The 26,855-nt window shown below is 56.0% G+C and overlaps 1 protein-coding gene across 1 annotated transcript in view; it reads right to left on the bottom strand.

Annotated features, from left to right (window-relative positions):
- The window catches only part of PTPA (protein phosphatase 2 phosphatase activator), a 31,144-nt gene that overhangs the window by 2,762 nt on the left and 1,527 nt on the right, over positions 1-26,855 (bottom strand). The window contains exons 2-9 of the mRNA XM_014736077.3: positions 23,369-23,466; positions 20,133-20,219; positions 13,650-13,775; positions 11,821-11,938; positions 9,926-10,025; positions 8,903-9,027; positions 7,807-7,907; positions 2,720-2,827 (exon numbers count right to left, since the gene is read on the bottom strand). Coding sequence (XP_014591563.2) covers positions 2,720-2,827; positions 7,807-7,907; positions 8,903-9,027; positions 9,926-10,025; positions 11,821-11,938; positions 13,650-13,775; positions 20,133-20,219; positions 23,369-23,466 — 863 coding nt within the window. The remainder of the gene's footprint in view (positions 1-2,719; positions 2,828-7,806; positions 7,908-8,902; positions 9,028-9,925; positions 10,026-11,820; positions 11,939-13,649; positions 13,776-20,132; positions 20,220-23,368; positions 23,467-26,855) is intronic.

The raw sequence follows: 26,855 nt of genomic DNA, 5'->3' as shown, positions 1-26,855 counted from the left end.
GCAGTGGAAGAAGGACGGGAACCCAGCTCAGTGTGGGAGCAGAGCTCCGGGCCAGAACCAGGCTCGTGGGCCTGGGGCAGAGAAAGCGGGGCGCAGGAGCCAGGAGTGGTCCCTGGGGGAGGAGGAGCAGCAGACCAGGCCAGAGGCAAAGGCAGCTGCCATTGTGCTTATGTCATGGAGGAAGTGGTGGGAGTTGGTAAAAGGGGGGGCCCCCCCAGGGCCCTGGAATTCCAAAAAGGGTCAAAGGTCAACCTGCTTCTAGCTCTTATTCACAGAGGCTGTGAGGGCAGGAAGCTTAGGGGGAGGGGCAGGGGCAGAAGTTCTCTCCACTCAAGCTTCCCCAGGGCCACAGGAGAGGCAAGGAGCAGGGTCAAAGGCAAGAGGAGGTTTGGGGCAAAGCAAGTCCCAGGCTCAGGGGAACAGCAGAAGGGGGCCTCTGGTCAGGCCCTTTGCCCAGCTAACAGTGCCCACCCCACCTGCGTATGGGGCAGAGCAACAGCCTCAGCCTGTCGCCACACACACACACCAGGTCCCGGTGACTGCGGGGAGAAGGGGCCCTCTGGGCCCTGACAAGGCCTTCTGAAGGGAGTGCCAACACAGTGACAGCCCTCAGCAAAGACAGGCCCCAGCCCCAGGGGCCCCGAACACATCTGGCTCTTCGTTCAGGAAGGCCAGGCCAGGCAGTGTGGAGATGCGGACAGCTGGGCCCAAATCTGGAGGCCACCTAATGCCAGGCCTGGTCAGGCCTCTGTGGCCGCTCAGGGACAAGGCTGCCCTCCAGCAGCCAACTCTGGCTAGCGGCCCTGGCCCTGCTAACTCCCTTCTAACCCCCTTCTGGACTTCAAGACTGGTGGGCCTTGAAGCCCCTCCCTGTGGGCTGAGAACGGGAACGAAAAAGCAAGTCCTCTCCTCACACCTTGGGCAGGGAGAATGCGACCCCCTGGGCTCTCGGGGACCAGAGACTATGGGCTACCCGCGGGAGGCTGTCAAATGAGAGCCAACACCCCAGAGACGTGGTGTTCCCAAACTAGTCAGAGTTCCAGTGCGGCCCTACAAAGGAGGCTGGCCGCCCCACAGCGCCAGCCGGGCAGCAAGCTCGCGCCGCGCCCACGTGCCCCGAGTGGGCTTGGCCCTGCTCTCAGGAGGGCACTGTCATCCACTGGTGCTCCCTGTCTGGTCCTGAGCTGGGGGAGTTTTCAGTGGAGCCCTGCTTATGTTGACCATCCGTAGAAATACAGACAGCGCTCACCCCAGGAACCTTCTGTCCCTGCCCTCCTGTCACCACCTCAGATCTGAATTTGCTCCTCCCTCCTCCTGTCAGCCTGGACCTCTCCTGCCTCTGGAAGGGGCAGGTAGGGAAAGGTGGCAGGGTCCCCTGTTCTGCCCTCAGGGGCCTGGGTCAACAGAAGTTTTGTCACTCAAATAAGAGCCTGCAGGAAGGGCAGTGTTTAAGATCCCAGCGAGCTCTGCCTGGGACACACGGGGTGGGGTGGGAGGCTGGGGGGCCGTGTGCAGGAGTAGGGAGGGCTCGGCAGGGTGACGGGGTTCCCCATCAGCACCCACTGTGGGCCTGTGGGAGTGGGGGTGTCAGGAACAACAGGACACCCAGAGGGCAATGGCCTGTGCTCTCCAGGCGGGACAGGGCCAGCAACTGCAGCGGAAGGGGCCTGCACAGCCCCAGCAAACGCTCCTCTCCGATTAGAGAGGTATGTGGGCTGGAGCCTAAACACAGGATGTGAAGTCCAGAGGAAGGGACTGAGGGGGAGGGGCGGAAGGGAGAGGGGCCAGGCCGCCAGTGCCAGCGCCGTTAACCCCTTCAGGCAGGCAGAGGAGCTGGCCAACTGGAGGCACTTGTCCTACCAAGCCACACCCAGCCCTCTACCACCCTTTCCTCCCCGCTCCCCACCTCTGGAGACCGGGTCTGAGTGAGATCTGGGCGTAATGAAGCAGACCAAGCACCTCCCTCCCTCCACGGGAGAGGGATGGCCCAGGGTCAAGAGGTGGGCACCCACAGGGCATCTGAGACCACCAGCCAGAGGGCGAAAAGAGGGGACTTTGGGGACCCATTGCTCCAGGTGAGGGAATTCACACCCAGCCCCTCCCCTGGCCAAGGTGAAGCAGTTCCAGGACTGGTCTGCCCAAGATGCGGAAGGAGCTAGTGCAAGGGACAGGATGGAAAGAGAATGTCCCCTCCCTACTCGCAAGAGAAAAAGCCACGTCCTTGGCCGGGAGAAGAGTGCCAAGCAGGACAAGGAGAGAGCATGAGATGCCCCAGGAGCCCAGGGCCGCCTCCCAGCAGGGGGAGCTCTGGGAGACCGGCCTCTCCCTGCCTTTCTGAGGGGAGAGCTCCTGGGCCCACAGACCTCCCACTGCCCAGCGATCAGACACACCAGTGTGAGAAGCGCCACTTTGGATGAGGCGTCCAAGGGACAAAACCATTTCCGAGCGTGTCTGGGTCTTCGTGTCCCCAAGAGAGACAGAGCTGCGGGGGACCAGGTGGGAAGAGAGATGATCCCCACCCCCACCCCAGCAGCAGGGCCTTGCTCAGTCACAGCGCAGAGCTGGGCCTCAGGCCAGTGCTTTTTTGACAGCCCATCCCACAGACGGAGACTGAGGCCTCCAGTGTCAGAGGGGCTGGCCCAAGATGCAGAGCCAAACAGCAGAGCCAGGCTGAGGGAACAACAGCCCTCAGGCCAAGAGCAGCGCAAGCCCCGCTCACCTCGGCCTTGTACATGCGGATGAGGCCCTGGTTCACCTTGGACCACGAGGGGACCGCGCTGATGTTCCACAGCTGGTTGGAGTGCTCTGCAAAGGGGCCCGTCTTCATCTGCAAGAGAGAGTCCCTCTGCTGGAGAACGGGCCACCTGGGAGCCCAGCCCCTGCTCCCCTGCAGCAAGGTCATGCGTGCACACATGCACGCAGGTTCACGCACACGCACACACACACACACATGCATGCACAGATTCGTGCACACACACTGCACACAAGGGGACCAGGCTACAACACCTGCCTGTGGGGAGTGCACACACACAGGCACACATAAGTGCCAAAGACATGGACCCTCCTGGCCTGTAAGACCCACCGGGAAAATGTGAGCCCCACAGTCACCCTCTTTCTTCCACAGCCAAAAAAGGGAAATGATTCCCACTGTCCACCGCATCCAGCAGCCTCAGAAAAATCAACGCTCCACCCAAGCTTCTGGTGCGCTCCCACCACTCGCCAGAACCACAGAGAGCCCGCCAGCACCGGGACCCCCTCCCACTCAGGTAAACAGCAGCGGCAGCAGCCTGGACCCTGACCCCCAGGCCCGCACACAGGGGGCTTCCACCATAGGGTACTCAGTCTGCGTCTGCCACAGGGGGAGTGGGAAGAGCCGAGGGAGGGGCCGTTCAGGGGAGGGCCGAGGCGGGTAAGAGCAAACCACACATCCCACTGGCCTGTGCACTGCCCGCAGAGGGGAGGAGGAAGAGGGGCAGACATGGCCAGGGCCCTGCAGCAGGCTCGGGAGGAGGGTCTGCTTAGAAAGCCAGCCTGACCTGGGGAGGGGAGGGCAACCAGGCGGCAAGGGACAGGCAGGAGGAAGGACAGCTCCATTCCTGGTCCCTCCTCTTGCCAAAGAGTTTGAGTCTCTGAGAAAGAAGAGAGAAATTCTGCAGCGAGCCCAGTGGAGTTCCCATGACATCAGAAACCACAGCACCGAGACAGGGAAGCCTGTGTGCCTGAGAGTCCCCGCAGACAGCACACCTGTATTTACTAACGAGCAGCTCACAGTCCCCCTCGGCACGTCCCCTCCCGTGCTGATAAGCAGCCCTGACGCTGGGGTACAGGGCTCAGCACCCCGAGCCCCAGAAAGCGTCAGAAGAAGGCGCCTGAAAAGCAAAGAGGCTGAGCTGGCAAGGAAGAGGAGACTTGGACCCAAGCGGGTAGAAGGTTCCAGAAGAAGCTGTGTGTGGAGGTGGGGCTGGGGGAGAGCTGGTCCAGGCAGAAAGGATGGGCCAAAGCCATCTCTCCATACTGGACATCTTAAGTGTAAAGGCCCAGAAGTAAATAAGCCCCACCCTTTGGCTGTAGTCTCTACCTGGTGGCCCACTCCTGAAGGCCCCTCACTTCTCCAGCAGGCCAACTCCAAAAATGTAAGACTTAAGTCAAAAAAAGCTGCCATTCGGGGCCAGCCCCATGGCCTATTGGTTAAGTTTGACGGCCCAGGGTTCAGTTCCCCAGGTGCAGACCTACACCATTTGTCAGTGGCCACACTGTGGCGGCAACGCACATACAAAATACAGGAAGACTGGCATGGATGTTAGCTCAGGATGAATCTTCCTCAAGCAAAAAGAGGAAGATTGGCAACAGATGTTAGCTCAGGGCGAATCTTCGTCAGGAAAAAAAGAAGAAAAAAAGCTGACATTTACCCTGGTCACCTCCCTCCCCTAGTCCAAGTCCCCAAAAAGCCTGTCTCTTCCCATGGGTTCAGTAACAGGGACAACAAGTACTTTCCACCAACATTGAGGCCACAGCCCAAGGTGCCAGAGACAAAACCCATTCTGGTCCCGGAAGGGCTTCTCCTGGGCTAGTCCCTTCACCCAGAATCTTTCCCCTCCTCTCTTTATCTAAGGCTCGCTCCTGGCTCTAAGGCTCCCTCCTCCTACTGGGGCCAGGCCTCCTCGGAGCTTTGTTCCAACAGTCCCACTCAGTCAGGCTCCACCCTCTGGCCGCCCCGCCCCTTCCCCAGGATCTCTGCCACGGGGGCAAGCACCAGGCTCCAGCTCTCTCTTGCACACTTCCAGGCACTGAGGAGCTCAGGGACCACTGGAGCTGTGTAACCAGGCTCACTCTGGACAGGGCCCATGACACACTACCCAGCAGGGACCCTGACTGGCTTCATCCCACAGCAGCAGCCCCAGGGGGCTGCTCAGCAAGGTCTCCCAGGCCAGGGCCGGAGGGTGGACTCGGGGAACCAAGAGGTTCTGCTTCCTGGGCCAGCCTCATCCACTAGGGGCACGGAAGGGGGGCCCCAAAAGGCCTCTCTGGCCTACTGGCAGAGCCAGGGGAGGCCGAGCTCCGGAGCCCCATGGCTGGGCCCCCACCGTGGAAAGGCCCGAGATGCTGTTTCTCCAGAGGGGCTGCGCACCCCCTTCAGGGTGCCAAGTCTCCCTAAGTCCTTCAGAAGGAGACTGTGCAACTCTGGGAAAGGGAAACAGGGAAAAGAGGAATCAGGGGCGAAAAGACAAAAAAAATCTAGCTCATTCTAGCCACAAAGGGAGAAGAGAAAGAACGAGAAGGAGCAGGCAGCCGCAGTCCCGCAGTGACCCCAGGGGAATCGTGTGAGTCAGAGCAGCCATATTGAGCAGGAAATTACTCACAGGCGCGTTCCTGCCTCTCCACTCCCGGGAGAATCGGCCTTTTGTAAATGGCTCCTCTGTCAGTGACGGGGGATGGGCGGGGGTGGGAGGCTGCACAGCGCCTTCCTGTCAGCTCCTTCCCTTCCAGCTGAAATCCGATCCCTCCCTTCCCAAAACTCCAAATTTAGAAGCCAGATTGAGGCTGAAATTCTGTTCCTGCTGCCCTGGGCTCTTAAAGGCGCCAGGGCTGCGTTTCCCAAGGCGGCAGAAGCCCTGCTGGGGCGGCCATCCTCCGGGATGCCCTGGGCTCCCAGAGCGGTCCCGGCCGTCCCTGGGGTGAGACCAGGAAAAGAAGGTGGTTCCATTTCCAACTTCTTGTTTTGTTTAGCCTCCTAGTGGCACGGGCCCTGGAGACCTCCGGTCTGCAGGGGCAACCGCCCCCTTGCCGACCCTAGCACGCAAGACTGCACGCAGGCCTCCAGGTCCCTGGGCCCCAGGGTCAGGCCCTCGGCCTCCCTTTGTCAGGGGAAGCCAGGCCAGGTCACCCACCCACCGACGAGGGGCTGCAAACGTGTCTGAGGTGGACAGGGGCGGGGGGGTGGGAGGGGGGCAGACAGAGCTGAGAACTAGCGCAAGGTGTGCTGGCGTGGGCGCCCTGGCCAGGGGTGGAGGGGGCCTCATCACAGCCACCCCGGCTCTGGGGCACACCGCCAGCACCCCGTGGCGGACCACCAAGCCTGAGCACCCAGCCCCAAAGAGAAAACCAGGCCTTGCAGAGAGGGTGCGGGACCCCCAGGAGCTCTCGGCCTGCCCCCTCCCAGTTCACGCCTCTCCCCAAGCAAAGGTCACAAAACCCTCTCCTGGTTCAACGTGCCTTTAACGCCACCTAGTGGCCACTGGAGGATTTCCTCGAGCAGGGGAACTGGGTCCCACACTTTGGGAAAGCTTTTGGTTTTTTATACCGGCACCATCAACCAACCAAACAAAAATACAAAGTTTTAACCTGGAGTCAGCTCCCACGTCCCCCGAGGCCCGGCCTGACCTTCGTCCTTGTCAGTCACTGACGGGGACCAGGCGCTCGGCCAGCCACCAGAGGGAGCCAAACCAGCGCCGCCTTTCACCCCGACCGGAGCAGGGCTGAGGCCGCAGCTCCGCGCAGCACGCGCACCCGTCCCCCTGCTCCTCCAGCTCCTCCCGGGGTCTCCCGGGGCTCCGCAGACCCCGCATCCCACTCTGGAGGGAGCGCACGTGACTGCGCTCCCGGCAGTGAGCCAGGCCGCCCTGGAGTCCTCCCGACCTTGGGCCGGCTACTCTGCTGAAGGCAGCAGATCTCGCAGAATGAAGTGGTGGCCCCCAGCGCCAGCCCCGCGCCATTTGCTGACTTAGAAAAACGTGTCATTCCCCTCTGGCCTCTGGAGTTTGGTGGAGGCCTGAGCCGAATGCTGACCAGCAGGAGCCTGGAGCCCCGGCTGCTTAACCAGGCTTCTGCCCCTCTCCGGGGGCTCAGAATGGGCAGCGGAGAGAGCAGCCCCCACGGGGGAGGGGGCGAGGTCCATGGCTGTGCCAGGGCTGTCACTGGGCCAGCAGACATGCATGCCGGCATCAGGGAAGAGAATGGGGGAAGGACTTCTCCAGACAGCACAGCTGGGGTGAGCTTCAGGAGTTGTGCGAAGGGGGGGCGGCACACACGACTGTATACCAGGAAGGGAGGATGAAAGGTCCCAACACCTCCCGAAAGAGAGGCCCTGAGAACAGTGGGTCCCCACCTTTCATGCACAGTCATGTGGCCAGTGTGTTTAAACATAGGTCCAGCTCTCGTTCCCTAGGATTCTGATCCAGAAAGCTGGGGTGGCGCCCAAGAACCTGCTTTTTAACAAGCTCCCCAGGCAATCTTGAGGAAGTGGTCTAAGGCCGCACTGTGGGAGATCCTGCCTTAGCAAGACAGCACCACCCAGTTAAACGACCCCCACGGGGTGGGCTGGGGGACCAGGCCTGCTCATTTTCACCTCCGCCACATCACCTGGCCCATGTCCTCCAGCACTGACAGAGATGTGTCCCTTCAGCAGAAGTCTGTCCTGTCCACTCCAGTCCCTCCCACTCCTGCAATGGGTTCACCCTACACATCCACACACACACACAGCTCCCAGACCTGTGGGCCCCCCCACAAGATGCTGACACCCACGCACCCCCAACAATAGCCGCCCTCCCTTCAGACCCGCTCTATGGATAACCGAGTCCGCCTAGTGACTGAGTCTTAGTCCTCGGCTCAGGTAGGGACCCCGAGACCACTGATGCAGGAGGAGCTCTGGGATGGTCAGAAGCTGTTTAAGTTCCCGGAGAGGCTTCCTTGCAAGAAGCCGCCTCCTGCGGCCAGCCCACCACCTTTGGGCAGCAGCTCTGGCTTGTCTACCTCCTTTCGCCCAGCCCGGAGGCGGCTGGCGCTTCTTCCGCACCCCCTTGCCCTCACCTCAGTGATGAACAGGATACACTCCAGGAACATGTAGTCCTTGTGGTTCTCATTCACAGCCTTCTCGTCGACGAAGTGCCTGGGCTCCAGATACGGGTGGTCTGGGAACAGCACAAAGGCCTGGAGTTCAGAACCAGGCGCTCACACCTTCAGGGCGCCTCAGCCCAGGGTGGGCCACACCCAGCTCAGGGCCACAGCCCAGCCCACACCCCTCAACACCTGGCCTTGCAGGAAGAGTAAATGGCCGCGTGTGTACTCTAGTGTACTAAGCTGCAGCTCTGCTTCTGTCTAGCCGTGTGACTCAGTTTCCTCATCTGTGCGCCGGGGCTAAGAGCAGCACCTCCCTCATAGGCTGCTGGGTAGCGCCTGACAATCACAGCCACCGTAAAGCACTGCCATGGGGCCTGCACAGGAAGTGCTGCTCAGTGGTGGCAGGGTCCCGGAGAAGATTCCGGGAGCCAACTGACCTGAAGCCGTCAGAGCAGCGCCTGGCCCAGAGCCAGGCCTCCACAAGCAGTCACTTATTAGCATTATTGTGAGGGGAGTTAACCTACCCCAAACCAGAAGTTAGCACCTGCCTCGCCCACCGGCAGATCCCTCCCTCGCTCCGGCTTGCCTGGGGAAAGTGGGGGGCAACCCCCAGAGCCGGCCCACAGTGAGCAGCCCACCGCGCAGCACTTGGTGGCAGCTCCCTGAAGGGCTCACTTGCTCATGGCTCCATAATAACAGCAGATGACACTGGTCACCGAGTCAAAGGAGCCCCTCATTTTCAACATTAAACCCCGCAGCTGCTGCCAGGAGCTGGGCGGACTGCACAGCAGTCCATTATGCGCCAGGCGAGCGCCCTGCTCCAGCCACGTCACTTCCCATTATCTCGGAGGCGCCCTGCCCCCACCGCCCCCAGCCTGCCACACTGGCTGGCAGCAGCAGGTGGACAGCGAGCAGCCCCCATCAACAGCCGGTCTAATGGCTGCTTTACAAGCTGTCACTGTCCGTGCTGAGCAGGAAGAGAAGGGAGGAGAGAAGAGAGAAGGGCGGGGCAGGGTACAGAACGCGCCCTGGGGGGCGCAGGGGTACGCCTGCCCCGCTTCAGTACCTATCAGCTGCGAACTGCCCCAGATAAAGGGCAGAAACTGGAAGTCATCCAGGCCCCACACGCCCTGGCTGCCGGCTGGCTCCATCCTGTATGTTTTCTGGAGTTTCCGCATAACCTCAAGGTACCTACAAAGGAGGAGGGGGGACGGGGGAGCAAAAAGGAAAAAGCCAGTCTCACCCTTCAGAGATCGAGGCCAGAAGGGCCCACCTCAGACTGGAGCTGGCCTCCACTGCAGGGACAACCCACGTGTCCAAGCTACGCCTCAGCTGGGACTCTCAGATCACGCAGCTGTTTGTCTCCCCTACTCAGCCTCCTCCTGGCCCAGGAAAGGGGCAGACACCGACTGGGATGGAGGGGGTGCGGTTAGTGCCGTCAACTCCTGACAACGTAAGGCCCTGGGCAGGAGCCTCAGCCTCCCCCACTTCGGCTCGCCTGTTGGAGCGCTGGCGGGGCAGGTCACCTCCTAGGCCCTCGCAGCGCCGAGCTCCAGTGTCATCAAAGGTGCATCAGACTGCCCCAGGAGCCCCCGTGCTGGCATCGCCAGGGGGGCCCAGAACAGGCACTTGTCACTCTCTGGTGACTGAAACACAGCCGTGCTGCCGGGCAGGCAGTCTGGGCGGTGAGGGGAGCAGGTCAGAGCTGGACTGGCTGGGTTCAGATGGCTGCGTGACCTCAGGGAAGAGACCCGACTTCTCTGTGCCTCGGCCTCCCCATGGATAAAATGGAAACGAGAGCTGCTCCTTCCAGGGCTGCAGTGGGAATTACGTGAGCCGCACAGAAAGCGCTCAGAATGCACCTCCTCATGGCATCCGCCACGGGAGCACAAGCCGTCATCACGCGGCGTTCCCTTCACTGTCTGGACTGGAAGTTGAACCTGTGAGGAGTCTGGGACACCTGTCCACAGCCAGAGCTTGATGAGGACAGGACGAGGGAACCCTGGCACCTGTCCCCGGCCGGACAAGAACAAGGGCAGAGCCCTCGCTCAACCGCCAGGTAGCCACCCCCCGCCCTCCCCGCACTCACCGATTGAACACCTTGAAGACGATGGCTATCTGGTCGTCCACCCGGAGCACCCCGATCTTGCAGAGACAGCAGAGGAAGGCAGCAAAGGCAGCTTCGTGTCCTGGGGAGGAACCGCCGAGCTTGACAGCCTTCCGGAAACAGCAGTGGGACATGCCCTGTCTCACTAGAGCCCAGGCCGCTGATAGCTGCCCTCGAAGGGGGGAGGCCGACATGGAGACCACGGGGCCTCCTCCTTATCCAGAAAGACCTTTTAGGAGCTTTTAGGAGCTCCTAGCACTGTAATTCTACTCCTAAAAGGGCTGGGCTGTTGACTTCTTTAAATAGGCATTTTCTTGAATTTTGTAGGTTTAAGTCAGTCATCAATGCCACCCTATTTATTGAGCACCCACTGTGGGTCACTGTCCACGTCAGGCATTAGGGGGACAGTGGGAAGAAGTCCCTGCCCTCGTTCGACAGTTTATGATCTATCAGGATGACAGACATTAAATATACAGTCACTTCTATGACCCCAGCTCTGAAGGAGAAGTATAGGGTGATAACTGGAGGATATCACAGGGAGATCCTGATATAAGGGCTCAAGAAGGTTTCTCTAAGGAAGTAATATTTAATTTGAAATCTGAAAGATGAATAAGACTTGGCAAGGCACAGAAGGTGAGGGGAGCAAGAAGAGCCTTCTAGCCAGCAGAAACAGCATGTGCAAACGTCCTGAGGCAAAAAAAAAAAAAAATTGATATATTTGAAGAACCCTAAGAAGGCCGGTATGGCTAAAGCAGAGCAAGCAAGAGAGAAAGTGTAACAAGATGAGGCTGGAGATCAGATAGGCCTTCATAGCCAGAGTAAAAAGTTCAGATGTTTTCCTTAGAGCAATGGGGAGCCACCAAAGGCTTCTAAGCAGGTCACCTTCTAAGCATGGTCACATTACAGGGTCAAAAGGCACCCCCTTCCTTTCCCAGTCATGTCAACTAGGAACGGTCAGCAGTACAGAAACCACCCACTGGACTTTGGACTGAATCCCACGGTTCACGGCATCATAAAAACACATTTCGAGAGAGGTGGGGAGAGAATCTTTCAGTGAGTTCCTGTCCCATTTCTGCAGAATGAAGGCCCCTCCAAGGGCCTAGAAACCTGTGAGCTGTGGCTTTCACCTGCACGGCTTCTGATCATGAGCAGCCCAGTCCAGGCCACCCTCGCTCAGGGGCAACCTCCACTCCCACACCCGGGAGCGCCTGAGGGCAGAGGGAACCCACCCTGCCGGCCGGCTCTCCTCACAGGGCGCCCCCGCTGGCCTGAGTCTAAGCCCCACCATGGAAGTCTCAAAACCCTTCACACCCCTGCTCCCCAGCAACAGGGGGAGCAGACGACAAACCTCCCCCAAGCCAGGCCGGTCCGCCCCTGGTCCAGGCGCCTCTTGAGGATCCTGAGCCCCAGGCGAGGGGCGGGCCCAGAGCAGCAGGTCTTGTGCAGCCTGCTGTGGGTGGAGGAAGGAAAGGCAGGCCTCCCACGCAGGCTCCTCCTCAGCACCCTGGCCCGGAGAATGCTCCCTCCACAGCCCTCCGGTCCCTCCCTCTCCCTCCACGGCTCCACCCCTGCCTCCCCACAAGAGCTCAGGAGCACAGAGACGGGGGCCAAGAGCAAGGGGCCCAGGGAGAGGGTGCGCCGCAACGCTGCCAGACGCTCCCAAGCTCTTCCATTTCTCAAGGCTTCTGAAAGCGGTGGCCTCAAGACATAGTAAGTGCTCAGTAAGCTATTGTTTGGGTGATGATGAGCTCACAGTGCATCTTTACAAAGAACAGAAATCAGCTCTGTACAGACAGGCACCACATGTGTGGTGCCAGCGCCCCCTGGTGGAGCCAGCCAGAGCCGCAACCCAGAAAAGACCACAGCAAGGCAGGTACCTGTGCCGTAGTCGATGCGCGTGGAGTTCCCCACCGACTCCTTTAGGTAAACAGCCACCTCAGGCACAGCAGCCGCCAGATGGGTGGGGACCACCGTGGCCACCAAGCTTTCTGCTTCCTGATAACACAAGAGACACAAGGTGGTGGCAGCAGATTAGGCAGCATCCGATGGCAAGCGCCCAGGGGCAGCATCTGGCTGGAGCCCAGGATGCCATGCGAGCTGGGCCTGGCTCCCTGCTCCAACTGGTCACAGAAGGAAGAGGAGGGAGAGCATTTATGTGTACACAACAGAGGGACTACCCTGGGGTGGCTTTTTGTCTGCTGACACTTTCTCGAGAGGACAAGGTTCCAGGGGCAAGACAGGAGGGATCTGAAAAAAACCCACTCAGCTCTCCTATCACGTAACTCATTGACACTCCATAGAGGTCATCTTTCTTCATACTTCCAGCAACGGAGTTTGTGCCATATGTCCACCAAAAGATGTACGCAAGGATGTTCATAGCAGCATTATTTACAGTAGCCATAACATGGAAACAACCCACAGCTGAGATGTCCATCAACAGTAGAATGGATAAACTGTAATATGTTTGTACAATGGAATACTACACAGCAATGAAAAAGATCCACTGCTACACAACTATGTGGATGAATTGCACAGACATAACATTGAGCAAAAGAAGCCAGACATGTATATGATGTTCGAAAACAGGCAAAATCGAGCTATGGAGCAGAAGTCAGAGAAGTTTGGGGATACCAGCTAGGAGGGGCACAAGGGCCCTGCTGGAGTGCTGGAATGCTCTGTGGTTTAATACAGGTGGTGGGTACAATGGTAAAAACATATGTTAAGGTCTATCAAACTATACAGTTATGATTTGTCAGCTTTAAGTTATAATTCAATAAAAATCTTTTAAAAAACCAAGAGTATATGCCATCTTAGAGTCCAGAGGCAGCCCCAGGCCGTTCTTAGGCAGGGACAGCATTTTTCTGGGTCCTTGGGACTCTCCTCTGCTCCATGTGAAAACACGGGGCCAGAGAAATTAGGACCCAAGTTTCTCTGAGTCCAGTCTGTGGTAGCCCAGGCATGAGAGTGTCTTGGAGACCTGGGGAGAAGCTGGACTCCCAGGCCCAGCCCAGACCCACAGACTCGGCCTTTCTAAGGATGGCATTGCAATCCTGCATTTTTATTTTTTGTTTGCCTTGAACAGGTATCACCTTCCTATGATTCAGAAATAAACACATTCTAAAAGGGAGGCATGAGAAGTCTCACTCCACCCCGTCCCTGTCCACCCCCCTCCCCTGCCCTCAAAAAGAAACTGCACCTGCCCATCGTGTGTCCTTCCAGTGAGGCTTCTCTGGGCAAACTGACCAATACAAACACACCTCTTTATCTTTCCTCCTTTCCTATCAAAAGGCAGCTTGCCGTGCGCATCCTGCCCTGGCTCCTCTGACCTAACAGTAAATCGCAGAGCCCTTCCCTGACTTCCCTAGTCGGCCTCCTTATTCTTTCTTACAGACCCTGGGGGGAGAGTGGCCAGCTGGCTGGATTTTATTTGACTGATCCCCTATCGGTCTATTTAGCTCTTCCCCTGAGAATGGACACCAGGGACACTTCCACCTGTTGCGAATACAAACGATGACCTAATGAACAGCCCCGAGCAGAGGACTGTGCATCCACATGGTGATTCCCAGAAGACGGCTGGGGCAGAGGGTAAATGCATTCATACTTTTGGTAAATGGAATTGCCATTTTAACAAACCCCCCAGTGATTTTGATCTGCCTGCAAGCTTTCCCCCAGCCCCGCCCCCAAGCCTGTCCTGCGGCAGCCTCACCTGGTCGAGTTTGGCATACCAGGTCCTATAGGCCTTGTTCCCAAACCGAGAGGGCTGGTCCACCGGAGGGGTCTCATCAATCCACCTGTCCAACGTGTTGAGAAGAGCAACCAGTTTCTCAATGGCCTGTGGAGGCAAAATAGAGGGGGCCAAGCCACAATGACCAGGGGCCCCGAGCCAGAGCCACAGAGGAGTCCCAACAGCTGCTGGCCAATGACCCCAAGCCACGGCACTAACTCGCATTCTCCTTGCTCTCCCCTTTCTTCCCAAACGTCCTGAATATGAAGGAGGGGCTGGGGGAACAGAGGGAGCTTTACAGAAAGGGACAGCACTAGGCTGAAGGGACAGGTGTGGCTTCAGCACCTGGTTTCTCCAGCCAGCCTATCCAGGAGGAGCTGGACAGGCGGAACGCAGCCCTGACCTTCTCTAAGAGATTTTATTGAGGTCTGCTGTTCAGCACACAATATCTATGCATCCCAGAAAACAGATGAAAAAGGAGAAAACAAAAATGACCAGTAATCCTGTCCCAGAAATAAACACCACTAACACTTTCACATCCTCTTTTATTTCATCTTTTTACAGTGTTTTCTCTCGCTCACCATGCTAAGAATTTTCGAGGCAGCTGGACCTGATTCAAAGCCCAGCTGAAACACCATTTAGTCGCTGCGAGACCTCGAGCCAGTGACTGACTCTCAGAGGCTGCTCCCCATTTCAAAAATGGGTGTGATGATAAAGACTTCGCAAGGCCCCTCCACGAGGCGCGCCGAGGTGGCGGCTCGCAGGCCTGCGTATCCCGGTGTGTCCACGCCCCCACCACACAGGGTGGCAGTTGGTCACTCCGCGCCAGTCCGGCCAGGCGTGGCCACTGGACGCTTTGCACTGCAGAGCTCTTTGTTGTTCATGGTTGGGAATGGAGACTCGGTGTCCAAAGAGTTTAGGACGGGCCCCAGGCACACAAAGAGCAGGCCATGGGACTGTGCCACTGCTGCCACTGCGTCAGATGGGAAGTGACCCGTCCAGGGCCCTCCTATCGAGTCCTCCCGCCACCACCCACCCTCTGGGCTGACCCAACTCTGGGGTCGTGGAGTCCCGGCGCACCCATCTCTAACACAGGGAAGCGCGGTGGCCTGGGGGTGGGCAGTGAAGCTCCTGTCCCTTTGTCCCTCCCAAGTCCCACGGGCCCCTCTTGCTCAGAGCCTAAGGACATTTTTGAAAATATAGGACATTTAGAAGCAAAACTGAATGTGAGTGTGTGATCACTGGAGCAGAGACCGTCTGTAGTCCTCTCTCTCGTCGGCCCTTCTCACCACAGAGCCTTTGCATAAGCTGCTCTTTGTGACTGACATGCCCTCGTTATGTCCTGGTCTTGGGCCGATGCCCCCAGCGTGCCTAGTGTTCCTTACCAGTCTGAATTCTTCTCAGTCTCTTGCTACAGTGTTTCTTCCCTGAAGCACCCCCTCCTGACCCCCTGCTGTGTACCCACCGACCCCCCCCCCCACCCCCCACCCCCACCCCGGCCCTGCGCTTGTCACAGAGCCTGCAGTCTTCTCACCCATCAGAATGTCAGCTCCCTGAGAGCCAGGGCCCCACAACACAGCACATTCAAAGCAACTGCTTACAGTTGGACAAAAACGTTTTCAGATACACAGAGGAAAAAATTCAGAGTACAAAAGGGTGTGGGGAAAAACTCAGTGTCTTCCCACCCCTGACCTCCACGGCCTGGCTCCCGTGCCCTGGGGAAGAGAGAAGCCAGTTTCTCGGGTGTCGACAAAGAAAGTCTGTGCGTGTGCATCTAACGTGTTGATGTGTGAGCCTTTTACTCGGCACAGGTTGCAGAGTGTTCTCCATGCTCCCAAATCTAGACCAGACTCATCTGTTTGAACGACTGCACTGTACTTCGCTAGCACTCTAATTTATTTATGTTTCCCTTTGGCAGAAATTCGGGTTCTTTCCAGTCTTTCGTAACAAGCAGTGCTGCACTGCCTATCTTTGTACAAATGTCTTTGTACCCAAGCAGGCATATTTCTGTAGGCTAAATTCCTTAGGGCAGAAGTGCTAGGTCAAAGGGCTTTCCTTGGGGCGGGCCTTGTGGCCGAGTGGTTAAGTTCAAGTGCTCCGCTTCAGCGGCCCTGGGTTCGCCCGTTCAGATCCTGGGCGCGGACCCCAGGCCGTGGAAGCGTCGCACACAGAGGAACTAGAAGGACCTACAACTAGGATGTACAACTATGTGCTGGGGCTTTGGGGAGGAAACAGAAGGCTTTCCCTGGATCTCTAAACGGGTAAGTGATCCCTAGACAGGTTGTACCAAGCTACCCCTCCTCCAGCAAAGGAGGGAGCTCATGCCCCCATTGCCAATCAATGCTCGATCCTGCAGGCCTGGGAGGCGTGAAACCACACTTCACTGTAGCTTCATTTGTGTTTCCTAGAAGTGTAGTCGAACATCTCAATGTCTTTCTCTGATTTATTTTCATGGTGATCATCTCTACCACTAACATACTCATTTGTAAACCGGAAAAATCTCAATTTATTATAAACACGTATATATTTAAAAGCCATTCGTATTTCATATTCTTTGCCCATTCTTCTACTGGGTTGTTGATGTTATTGTTTACTAGGAGCATTTTACATACTAAGGAAATTACCCCATTGTCTGTTCAAAGTGTTTTTTTCCTAATCTGTCCTTTGTCTTTGACTTGGATTGTGTTTTTTCGTTTGTTTGTACTTATTTATTTTTGTCAGGTATTTAAAATTGCTATTCATCATTATTACTTTTTTCATTTATGGCTTCTCCATTTTGTGTCATGCTCAGAAATATCTCCTCTACTCCAAGATTATAAAACGTGATGTTTTCTTCTGGGAAAAAAAAAAAGAATGCCTAGTGCAGCACCTGGCAGAGGTGATAGTATAAATTTATACACATCCGGACTCAAAAACACAGGTCACGGGGCACACACTGCTTCGCAGCCTGCTCAGCTTCCTCACGAACCTCGTTGCACGTGCACACGCAGACACAACGTCACGATAGCCTGTAACAAGTGAACAGCACTTCCTGGGCCGAAGCGCTGCCGTTTACTCACTGACTCCCTCTCTGGTCAATGTCTGGGCTGCTTCCGATTGTTCACCACCACAAACAGCACTGTGATGAACAACGTGGCATCCCAGCCTCTGTGGAGAGGTCCGCTCAGAGGAAGGGACGCGGGAACGCTCTGCGGGTGTGACAGCCTGCTCTCGCCTCACTGACACCTTTCCCACAGAAGGCAGGACAAAGGAGTGGAACCAGTGTCACAGGCCGACTCGTGCATGCGCACACAAAATGTCACTCCATGAGGAAATCAGGGGACACTGTCCACCCAAAACACAGGTCTGTGAGGGCAGCTAGGAAAGCGTTCCTCCCAGAGGAGGCTTGCAGCACGGGCCAGGAGGAAGGGCAACGGAGGGCTCGGGGAGCGCACGGTGCAGACGCAGGGACACTGGGAGTCAGGCAGCCCTGGGAGGAGGGACCCTGCCCGAAGCAGACCTGGCCACATTGACTGGCACAGATGGTGCAAGGAGACACCTCCAGGAGCTGCCGACGCTGGTAGGACCCAGCAGGGCGGTGCCCACAGGAAAAGTCGTGACCAGCAGGGCCATCATGGCCGGCCTGCCATTGCAGAGACTCCGCAGAGAAGTGGTCTGAGAGCCGGCCGCATATTTGTGGGGAGGGGAGAGGAGCGCTCGAGCTAAGGAATGCATGTCACCCCCGGCTGCACAGCTCCAGGAGGCATAAATCACATCGCAGTCCTTGTACAGCCCCCCTGGCATTGTGCCACAGGACAACGGCCCTGAATGCAGCCCGTCCTCACCCCTCTTACCCATCAGAGGAGAAAGCTCCCTCTGCGTCTGGCTGAGGCAGGCGGTCAGGGGACATAAAGCCGCCATGATGAAATGTGACAGAAAGTGCTGCCAAAGCCTGGTTTTATGAAGAACCAGGTCACCAGGAACGGCTGACAAGGACAGAGCAAGCCCAACGCCACGCAGCAACTAGGACTGAGGAGGGCTGGCCCAGCAATCCTGGCCCCAGGAAGCACCGGCAAGGCCCGAGGCCCTGGAGAGCTCAGTCTTTGGTGACACCGAGGGCACAGAGGCGGCGCTCCGGAGGCTGCCCCAGCTGCTAGCTCAGCTGGGCCACTGAATCATTAAAAGGCTCCCAGCTCCTCTTTCTGGAGAGGGCTTTCTGAACGCAAGGGGCTGCCTCCACTTTCGGCTCGCTGGGGCAGAGGGGTGGGGGACTGTGGGCTGAGCCCGCTAGGAGGCCGGAGCATCCTCTGAGCTCCCCTCCTTCTCCCCAGACCAGGGCTCCTTTTTGGATTTCATGGACCAGCAACATTTTCTCCAAAACTTTACTTGCCAATTTTTCATTTTGCTCTCACTTAAAAATTCAAACAGAACAACAACAAAAAATAAGCCTCCTACTGCCTATCACTTTTATGTTGCAAAAACTTTAACCCCCAAAGAACAGGTCAGACACAATTTCAAAATGAAGGAGAGCCTTCTACATATGGGCCTAGGCAATATCACTACACCGCCCTTCCTTGTTCCCTTTGCCGCTGGTCCGGAAGCCGCCACCCGAGGCCACCAGAGGCACTGGGCCCTCTCTGCGGCCACAGCTGCCATCCCTGCAGGGAGGCCCAGCAGCTGCACAGGCGGGAGGAGGCCCCCACCTGTGGGCCGAGGCCCTGCTGCCCCTGCCAGCTGTGGGCAGAAGCTGTAAGACCTCTGGAGACCAAACTAGTCACCTCTGTCCACCGAGTGAGGAGGAAGCCACCACCCGGCACTGGGAGGAGCCCCAGCTCAGGAAGAGCCCCAGCTGAAGGAACAACAACGCTGCTGGAAATTAGAACTGAGGACAGTTAATGATAACAACAGCTAATAACGATAATGCCATCTAGTGTGTGCCAGGTGCTGTGCTAAAGAAAAACTCAGCGTGCAGGAGCTCAGCGAATCTCCCCAGGGGCCATGAGCAGGCCTGCGGCTCTTCCCACTCTACAGATGAGGAAACAGAGGGTCAGAGGGGACAAGGCGACTCAGCTCAGAAGTGAGAGGTCATCAAAACCAGTCAGCCTGCCTCTGGAACCCAAGCACTTAACCACGCTGCAACTCTGCCAAAAGAACAGCTCCTGAGCCAAGACAACACCTGGTGGGTGTGGACCGCCTGCCATCAAAGCCTCAAGGGCAATTAAGGGACCTGAGAGGGACCTGGCAGCTCAGGATCGGCTGGGATAATTACAGTATTCTCCTTTAATTAGCCGTCCCACACCACATTCCCCAGCCCACTGAGCACAGCTGGACATCCCTGCCATGGGCTCAAGGAGGAGCCCTCTCCCTCCCCAGACATCTGTGCCAGAGCCAAAGTCCCAGGGCGCTGGGTGGGCCCAAGAGGAACCCAAGAAGTCATTGGTGGGTCAGCTCCCAAAAGAAAGCTGTGAATGCCCGGCTCGCCAGAAGTGACAGAACAGAACCTCAGCCACCCAGCAGTCAGCTAGGACCCAGGAGCAGGAGGGCTAAGAGGGCACTGCTAGCCTCAGGACAGACGGAGGCACTGGGCCAGCACAGACCTTACCCAACAGGCCGAGGCTAGGGCTGGAGAGCCGGGTGGGACAAGGAACTGCGAGAGGCCCTGATGTCTGAGATAAGAGGCTCAAGGTGGCTCTGGGCCAACTGTGACAGGAACCCATGAGGCCACTAAAGGCCTGGGACCCAGCCCTGGGAGATGGCAACCAGCCAGAGCAGACGGCCTGCAAGCGCTCACCTTCCCCTGGGTATCGGCCTCCTCCCAGCTCCGCCCTCCCTCCAGAAACAGGCCCCTCTCTGCAGCACGGCCGCGGCCACGGAGCAGCACAGCAGCATGCACCCTGCCACTCAGTATTTCCGCTTCTGGGAAGAATCCTCAGGAAAGGACGCCCACAGATCTGTGTGCAAGGATGTCCAGAGCAGCGATGTCTAGGGAAACAACCTAAAAGCCCACAGTTAGGGGGCAGTTTAAACAAATGAGGGCTGGCTCAATGAGGCAGCCATGTACGCAGCAGGAAAGGGACTGGGGGGCAGGTCTGGTGGCACTCCGCACACCACGAACGGGACTGCCCCGGGAGTTAGGGAGGAGGGCTGTACGGGAGGTTAGTGTCATGCACGTCGCTGTCAGTCATCTCTTCAGTGAGCACATTTACTTCTTTGTGATCTTTTTTAATTTAAAAAGTCATATAAAGACATCAGTGAGCAAAAATGCAGGCTATAAAACAGTATATTTACTTTGATTCCAATTTTATAACTACCCACCTATTTGCAGATAAGACAGGATTAGCAATAGAGACACCAAAATGTCAACTGCACATGTGTTTGGGCAATCTCATTTTCTGCATTGGCCCCGTTGTGGGCACGAGCACACGTGACCCTGGAGCTATTTTTGGAAAGGCCCTGCCCAGGAGGTGCCCGCCCACACCGGCCTACCTCAGAGACTGTGTACTCGAAGGTCAGCTTCTTCCCCTTCACGCCTTCGTTGAGGGTGAGGATGAATCCGATGTAGTCAGCGTACGCCTACCAAATAGAGCGGGTGTGGGGATGCGGAGAGTGGTGTCAGAGCCGGACTCTATGCCCTGGCCAGCCCCCAGCGCCCCCCCGTTATCAAAGGGCTCCAAGCTACCCCTGGCTCCCAAGCCAGCAGCAGGGGCCGTAGAAAGATAATGCCGAACAGCCCGCCCCCACCCTCCCTCCCACACTGCTGGCAGGCCAGGGACCACAATGACACCGGGACCTCCAGCCAGTTTCCTCTGTGCTCACTGATGCTGCCAGCACTTGACACAACCACCCCACAAGGCAGCCACTATCACTGGCCCCATTTTACAGATGAAACCAAGACTGCAGGAGAAGTGACTTGCCCAAGGTCTCCTAAGACCAAGATCTCATCAGACTGGAGGAGGACCCAGCCAGCCAAACTCCAAAGCAGAGTGGCCAAGTCTTCGGCCATTACTACCAGCCCACCCGGAGTCCAAGGAATACCACCAAGGGTCCCTCCCCGGGCATCTCCCGGATGTTTCCCCCATCAGACGGGCCAGGCTGCCGGCTTGCAGTGCAGCTGCCATGCTCCCAGGAGAAATTGTCTTCTGTGCATGACCAGGTCTCCCAACACACCCACCAGCTTCCAACAGGGCACTCTCCCCGCTGCAGGGCTGTAGGTCACACACAGCACAGGGTGAAGAAAGCACGGAGGTGCAGGCCCCTGGAGAGGCGGGTCTGGGCGCACGTGACTTCCCTTCCATCTTGTTTCTTCTTCATCCCTTTCATCTCTCGCTTTTTCCTTCCTCCTTATCCAAGCCTTACGGGTGCCAGGGGCATCCACAGCCAGCCCTGAGATGAGCCCTGAGCACCAACCCCCAGTGTCTAGAAGGGAGCATCCTTCTCTCATGGTCCTCCTGCAGCCCATGGAGTGGCCGCAGGGGAAGGGGGCGTCACCTGGCCGCCGGGGGGCACCCGCAGCCACTCTCCTAGCCCAGGGCAGTCTGAGCCCTCGTCCTGACTACGGCCAGGCTCACCATCATTCCTGCAAAGTACACTGGGGCGCAAGGAGAGGGAGCAGCAGGGGCTGCGTCACCCTCCGCAGTGCTGGCTCCCACACAGGTCTGGGGCTCTTGGTGACTAAAGCTCAGGATGTTCCTAGGAACCTGACTATGGCGAAGTCTCCACTGACACCATTTTGTCACCACGAGAGAATGACGGTCACGTGTGCTGCTCAGTAGGGCTCCCTGGAGGCCTGGCCCTGAGCTGCGTGCTTTGCGGCCTTTCAGTCATTTAAGCCCCCAGACGATGTTACGGCAGCAGGAACTGAGGCTTGGTCAAGTTAAGCACCTTGCGTAAGTCACAAGAAGAGAAAATGGCAACCCTGGGCTTGAAGCTCTGACCTCTCTGACCCCCGGCCCTTGTTCTTGACCACCGCACAGAGTCACCTGCATGGCTGCAACAGGTCCATCCACTTGAACGATGAGCTTCCCAGCGAGTGAACACATAGGCCAGAAGAAAACGTGGCTGACACTCCCTAAAGCGCGCTGGCCCCTGGAGAGGGCTGGCCAACTCTGTAAATATGTGAGGCTCCACAGGCCACACAGTCTGGCGCACAGGTCCTCACCTCTGCCCTCGCGGCCTGAAAGGCCGTGGACAACATATCAATGAAGCAGTGTGGCTGCACTCCAGCAACACTTTCTTCACAAAAACAGGCCTGGGCCGGGTGAGGCTGACAGGCGCTCCTCTGCTGACCTGCAGCCTCGGGCACAGTGGCTCCCCCGACGGGGCTCCAGAGCCAGGCCACCGGGGCGTGAACCTTTGCCATGTCACACTCACTTGCTCAACCACTCGTAGCCTTGCCACCTTGCTAAATTTCTTGGCCTTCTGGCCCAAGTTTTCTCACCTTCAAAATGGAGCTGAGTAGAGAGCCCGCCTCCCACGGTTCTGGGAGCATGAACTGAGCTGAATTGCTGGCACAGCCCAAACACCCAGTTCTCTCCAGAGGATGTCCGGGGGAAAGCAAGGGGCTGAAGCCACGTCTGCATTCAGACAAACCTGCAAGCTCAGGGCAGAGCAGTGTTCTCCGCCTCCAAGGGACTGCTGACAACGTCTGGAGACATTCTCGGTTGTGCTAACCAGGGGCAGGCGTGCTACTGACATCTAGCGGGTAGAGGCCAGGAGGTTCCTAAACATCACGCAGCGCACAGGCCAACACAGAATCCTCCGCCCCAGATGCCAGCAGTGCTGAGCTTGGGAAACCCTGAGCTACAGCAACAGGACGACGAAGTATTCAAATGATGTGCTTTGAGCAAGAAAAGGAGCTGAAGTGTTTACCCTGGTGAAGCCTCGGCGAGGAACACAGCTCAGAAAAGACAGGATAACCACCTCTGAAAGAGAAGCCAGACAGGCTCCACGGCCCCCAGGCCCAACAAGGACAAGGCCCGGCAGCTGTAGGGTTTGGGCTCGATGCAAGCACAGCAGACTCCTGAAAGAGAGCCCACCAAGCTTGCTGGGACCCTGAGCCTGCCCTTCTGACAAGTGACAGTCCCCACCCCAGCTGACCAGACCAGGCGGAGACACCTGGCTGGAGCGGGACCCAAGGCCTTCCCTGGGAATTAGAAAGTGGCTTTCTTTTTCTTAGTCCCAGTCTTTCCAGAAGCCTGGGAGCTACAGGCTGTTATCTTCTGCCCACCACGTGGACCGAGCAGCACAGAAGGCTGGTCCGCCCCCAGTGCCCTCAGTCCCAGTTCCCTGGCATCTCTAGGCTCAGCCCCCTCCCTGGCGAGGCTTCCATATGATACCCTCTCCCTTTGATACACTGGCTCCCAGACTTGCTAGTACTTGCAACCAAGAATCAAAGGGACCCACCCTGTGACTGAGGACACTGGCGTTCAATCAGTACAACACTCAAGGAGCGGCGGCTTATGAGAGCCAGGAGCAGAACCCTCCGGGGTTACTCCGGCCCCGGCCCCAGAGAGTTCCGCACTAACGCGTCTCTGAGTTCTGCCCTGAGGAGGAGGGACAGTCAGCTCCCCGTCACCTCTCTCCCCAGCTTCTAACAGCTCTGCATCCAAGAGCAAGAAGGGGCAGGAGCGCGCAGCCCCAGTCATGCCCAGAAAACCACAGGCTTTGAAAAGCCCAAGCTTCTCATCCCAGTTGCGAGCCCACAGGGCAGACCCCTCCGGCACCTGAGAACGCTTCCACTTGCCCATGTCAGGAACCGTGTGGATCTCCTTCTTTGGAATGATGAAGTTCTGAGTGGCTGCAGGGGCATCCTCCGAAGAATCTTGATAAAGAAAATGCAAAGGCAAACAGATCAATAGAATCCTCCCCCCAGCACACACACACGCACACGCGCGCACACACACACACACACACACACACACACGCTTTTAAACCAAGACTCCAACACGCAAGGCCAGCATAAACGAGATCAAGCTCCCAGGACAGAGCAGTGACTTGTTAAGCCAAACCCACCGGCCTCCTGCCTCTCCCTGCCCGACAGGGGCCAGGCCGTAGTGGCAACCCCTCAACAGCTGATCCATTTGGGGGCTCTGCCATGCCCTCACCTCCTGCTGCCCAACCAGCAGAACGGTTAGAAAAATAGAACCAAGTTGATCTTTTAGACAGAAACAGACAATTCAAAGAAGAAAAAGAACAACAACAAATGGCCAATAAACATTTGAAAAAATTACCAACCTTCCAAATAAGCAAAGAAATGTAAATTAGATGAGATCACTTTTCCAAACCAGGTTGGCAGATCAAGAACATCGGGCAGTGGCTGCAGAAGGGGGAGCAGGAATTCTCCTGCACTGTTGGGGGGAGTCTCAGGTGGCAGAAGCTGCTAAGGGGGCAACTCAGCCCCGCCTGCATTCACCCACTGAGCTGCCAGTTCCACCTCCAGGAATCAACCCTTCAGATGTACTCGCAGAAAGAGACACACGTGTAAAAAGGTGCTAACTGCATCAAAAACATCAGAAACAACCCAAACGTTAGTCGATCAGGCGATGGGCAAATAATGATATGCCCACATAATGAAAATCTTCCTAGCTTTTAAAAAGAATAAAATCTAAATTACTGACATAGGAAAAACAGCCTAGATCTTCATAAGTGAGGAAAGAAAATTGTACTATATCAAATGTAATATAATCTCGCTTTTGTAAAAACAACTCTACAGGGGCTGGCCTCGTGGCCCCGTGGTTAAGTTCATGTACTCTGCTTTGGTGCCCCAGGGTTCGCCGGTTCAGATCCTGGGCAGGGACCTACACTCCGCTCATTAAGCCAGGCTGTGGCAGCGTTCCACGTAGAACTAGAATGACCTACAGCTAGGATATACAACTCTTTACTGGGGCTTTGGAGAGAAAAAAAAAAAAGAGGAAGATTGCCCACAGAGGTTAGCTCAGGGTCAATCTTCCTCACCAAAAAAAACTAAAAAAACAAAAGCCCAACTCTACATACTAATATAAACAACACATATACTTATTAGCATATGCCTTGGGAAAACCTAAAGCATTAACCACCAAAGTTAATAATAGTTGTCTCAAGGAGGTGAAATTTATAAAGGACTTCTGTTTTCTAACCTACATATTACTATTCAAAACTAGCATATAGTACTTTTATAATCAGAAAAAACCTTCTTCTTCTTCTTCTTCTTCTTCTTCTTCTTTTTGCTGAGGAAGATTGGCCTTGAACATCTGTTGCCAATCTTCCTCTTTTTGCTTGAGGAAGATTAGCCCTGAGCTAACATCTGTTGCCAATCTTCCTCTATTTTGTAAGTGGGACTCTGCCACAGCATGGCTTGATGAGTGTTACATAGGTCCACACCTGGGATCTGAATGTGAACCCAACCACTATGCCACCAGGCCAGCCCCCACAAAAAACCCTATTTTAAGTGGAGTTTCTATATATTCAGAAGTTGAGGGAAAGGAAAACACAGGGCAGTTTAATGAGCCGTCCTAGACACACACTTGGCACCAAAGCTGACTGCTTACTCCGAATGGCCTCCCTAGCCAAAAATATCTTCCCCACACTGCAGGATCCCTTCACGCCGTGACACTGGGAGACACAGCCCTCAGTCTCCTATCCAGAATTCCAAAATCCAAAAGGTTTTAAAAACCCAAAGGTTTTTTTTTAATAAGTTTGGCACAAAACCATGTGGTACTAAACTTAAACCTAAAGTGACATGACATTTACAGGCTTTGTGTATCCCACGTAGGAAACTTATGTTTTGCTGCAGAATATTTTTGTTTGATTACGGGGCACTGCTTTCTGAAATCTGAAAAACTCTGAATCCCAAAATGCACCTGACTCTAGGGTTTGGGGTTGGGATTTGCGGACTGAATCTACTATTGGAGATTTGTTAGAGTAATAAGCATCTTCCTCTAAAAACGAAAATCTCCCGGAAGAGCAAAGGACTACCAGTCACTCATAACATAGTATAAATTTGTCCCATCCCCACCGTCTTCCTAAAACCGAACTGACATCAGGTGCATGGAGAAAAGGGGACAAGGACCTAAGAAGATTCTGGAACACATGACATTTGGGGGAATAGAGCCTGCCTGGAGAGGCCCTGAGGAAAGGAAAAGTGCCAGAAGACCTCAGGAGACAGACAGAGAATCTGAGATAAGAGCCATGCAAACCTCTGCCTAATTCAAAACTCAAACCAGGGCCCCAGAAAGAGACCAGAAATTCTCTTCCTCCTCCCACCTGTTCTGCAAGTCCTGTTCCCAGAACCCAAAATTGAGGACGCTGCTATTAGTAAACTGCTACTCTAAGTAAGATGCTAAATAAAAAACTTTATTAGGCTGGGAACCTAACCGCATTGTTTTTATGGGAAAGCATGTTCCACATTTCAACTAATCAACTTGCAAATGATCTTTGGGAATGCCCTTTCGGGAACTCGCTCTTTCTCTGAGAACCTGCAAGGGGATGTTTCACAAAGAGGAAGACCTCCAGGCCATACCCAACATGGTCCCAGGGGAGAGGCTACCTTGTAGGAAGCAATGTAACAAATCACTGATGAAACACACACAGGTCCCCAGAACATATAATCCCAAATCAAAAAGAAAAACAAGCCTTCAAACTCGCAACTGTGATAAATGGTCAGACCCACAGTCTCTTCAGCCTCAGACTCGGTCTCTGACAAAGGTGCCGCAGGACAGCTGGATCCCCCTACGACATCTCAGTATAAGATGGAAATCTGCAGAGTCTTAGAGATGTTCCTTAAAAACCCCAGAGAGGATAACGTGTTATCATCTACCATTTGGGATCTGGTCTACATGTTCACCCTGGACCACCTCTGAGAAGGCTAACAGTAAATCCGCCTTTACTGACTGCCCACCACGCCCACGTTTCAGCCACATCAGCTATGGAACACACACTACAACTCTGAAGAAGGTATAGTCGCCCTATTTTAAGACAGAAGAAAACAGACTCACAGAGGCTGCGACTTGCCAGGCAAAGCCAGGTCTGTGTGACTCCAAAACCGAAGATTTTCACCACCACACAGTTAAGTAGCTCTTTCCATTTGTTCCAAAACATCCTGTTTCAAACTTCACAGACAGACCCCCTCCAGGGAACCTGAATCTTCCCAGCCATAGACAGCCCGCCTGAGCCTTCGTCTCTCAGTGCAGATTCTCTCCAGCCACCACCCATTGTCAGAGACAGTCACCTCCC

This window comes from Equus caballus, chromosome 25 (genome assembly GCF_041296265.1).
Source record: "Equus caballus isolate H_3958 breed thoroughbred chromosome 25, TB-T2T, whole genome shotgun sequence".
NCBI lineage: Eukaryota > Metazoa > Chordata > Mammalia > Perissodactyla > Equidae > Equus > Equus caballus.
Note: the sequence above shows the minus strand (reverse complement) of the source record. Positions and strands in the feature narration are given on the sequence as shown.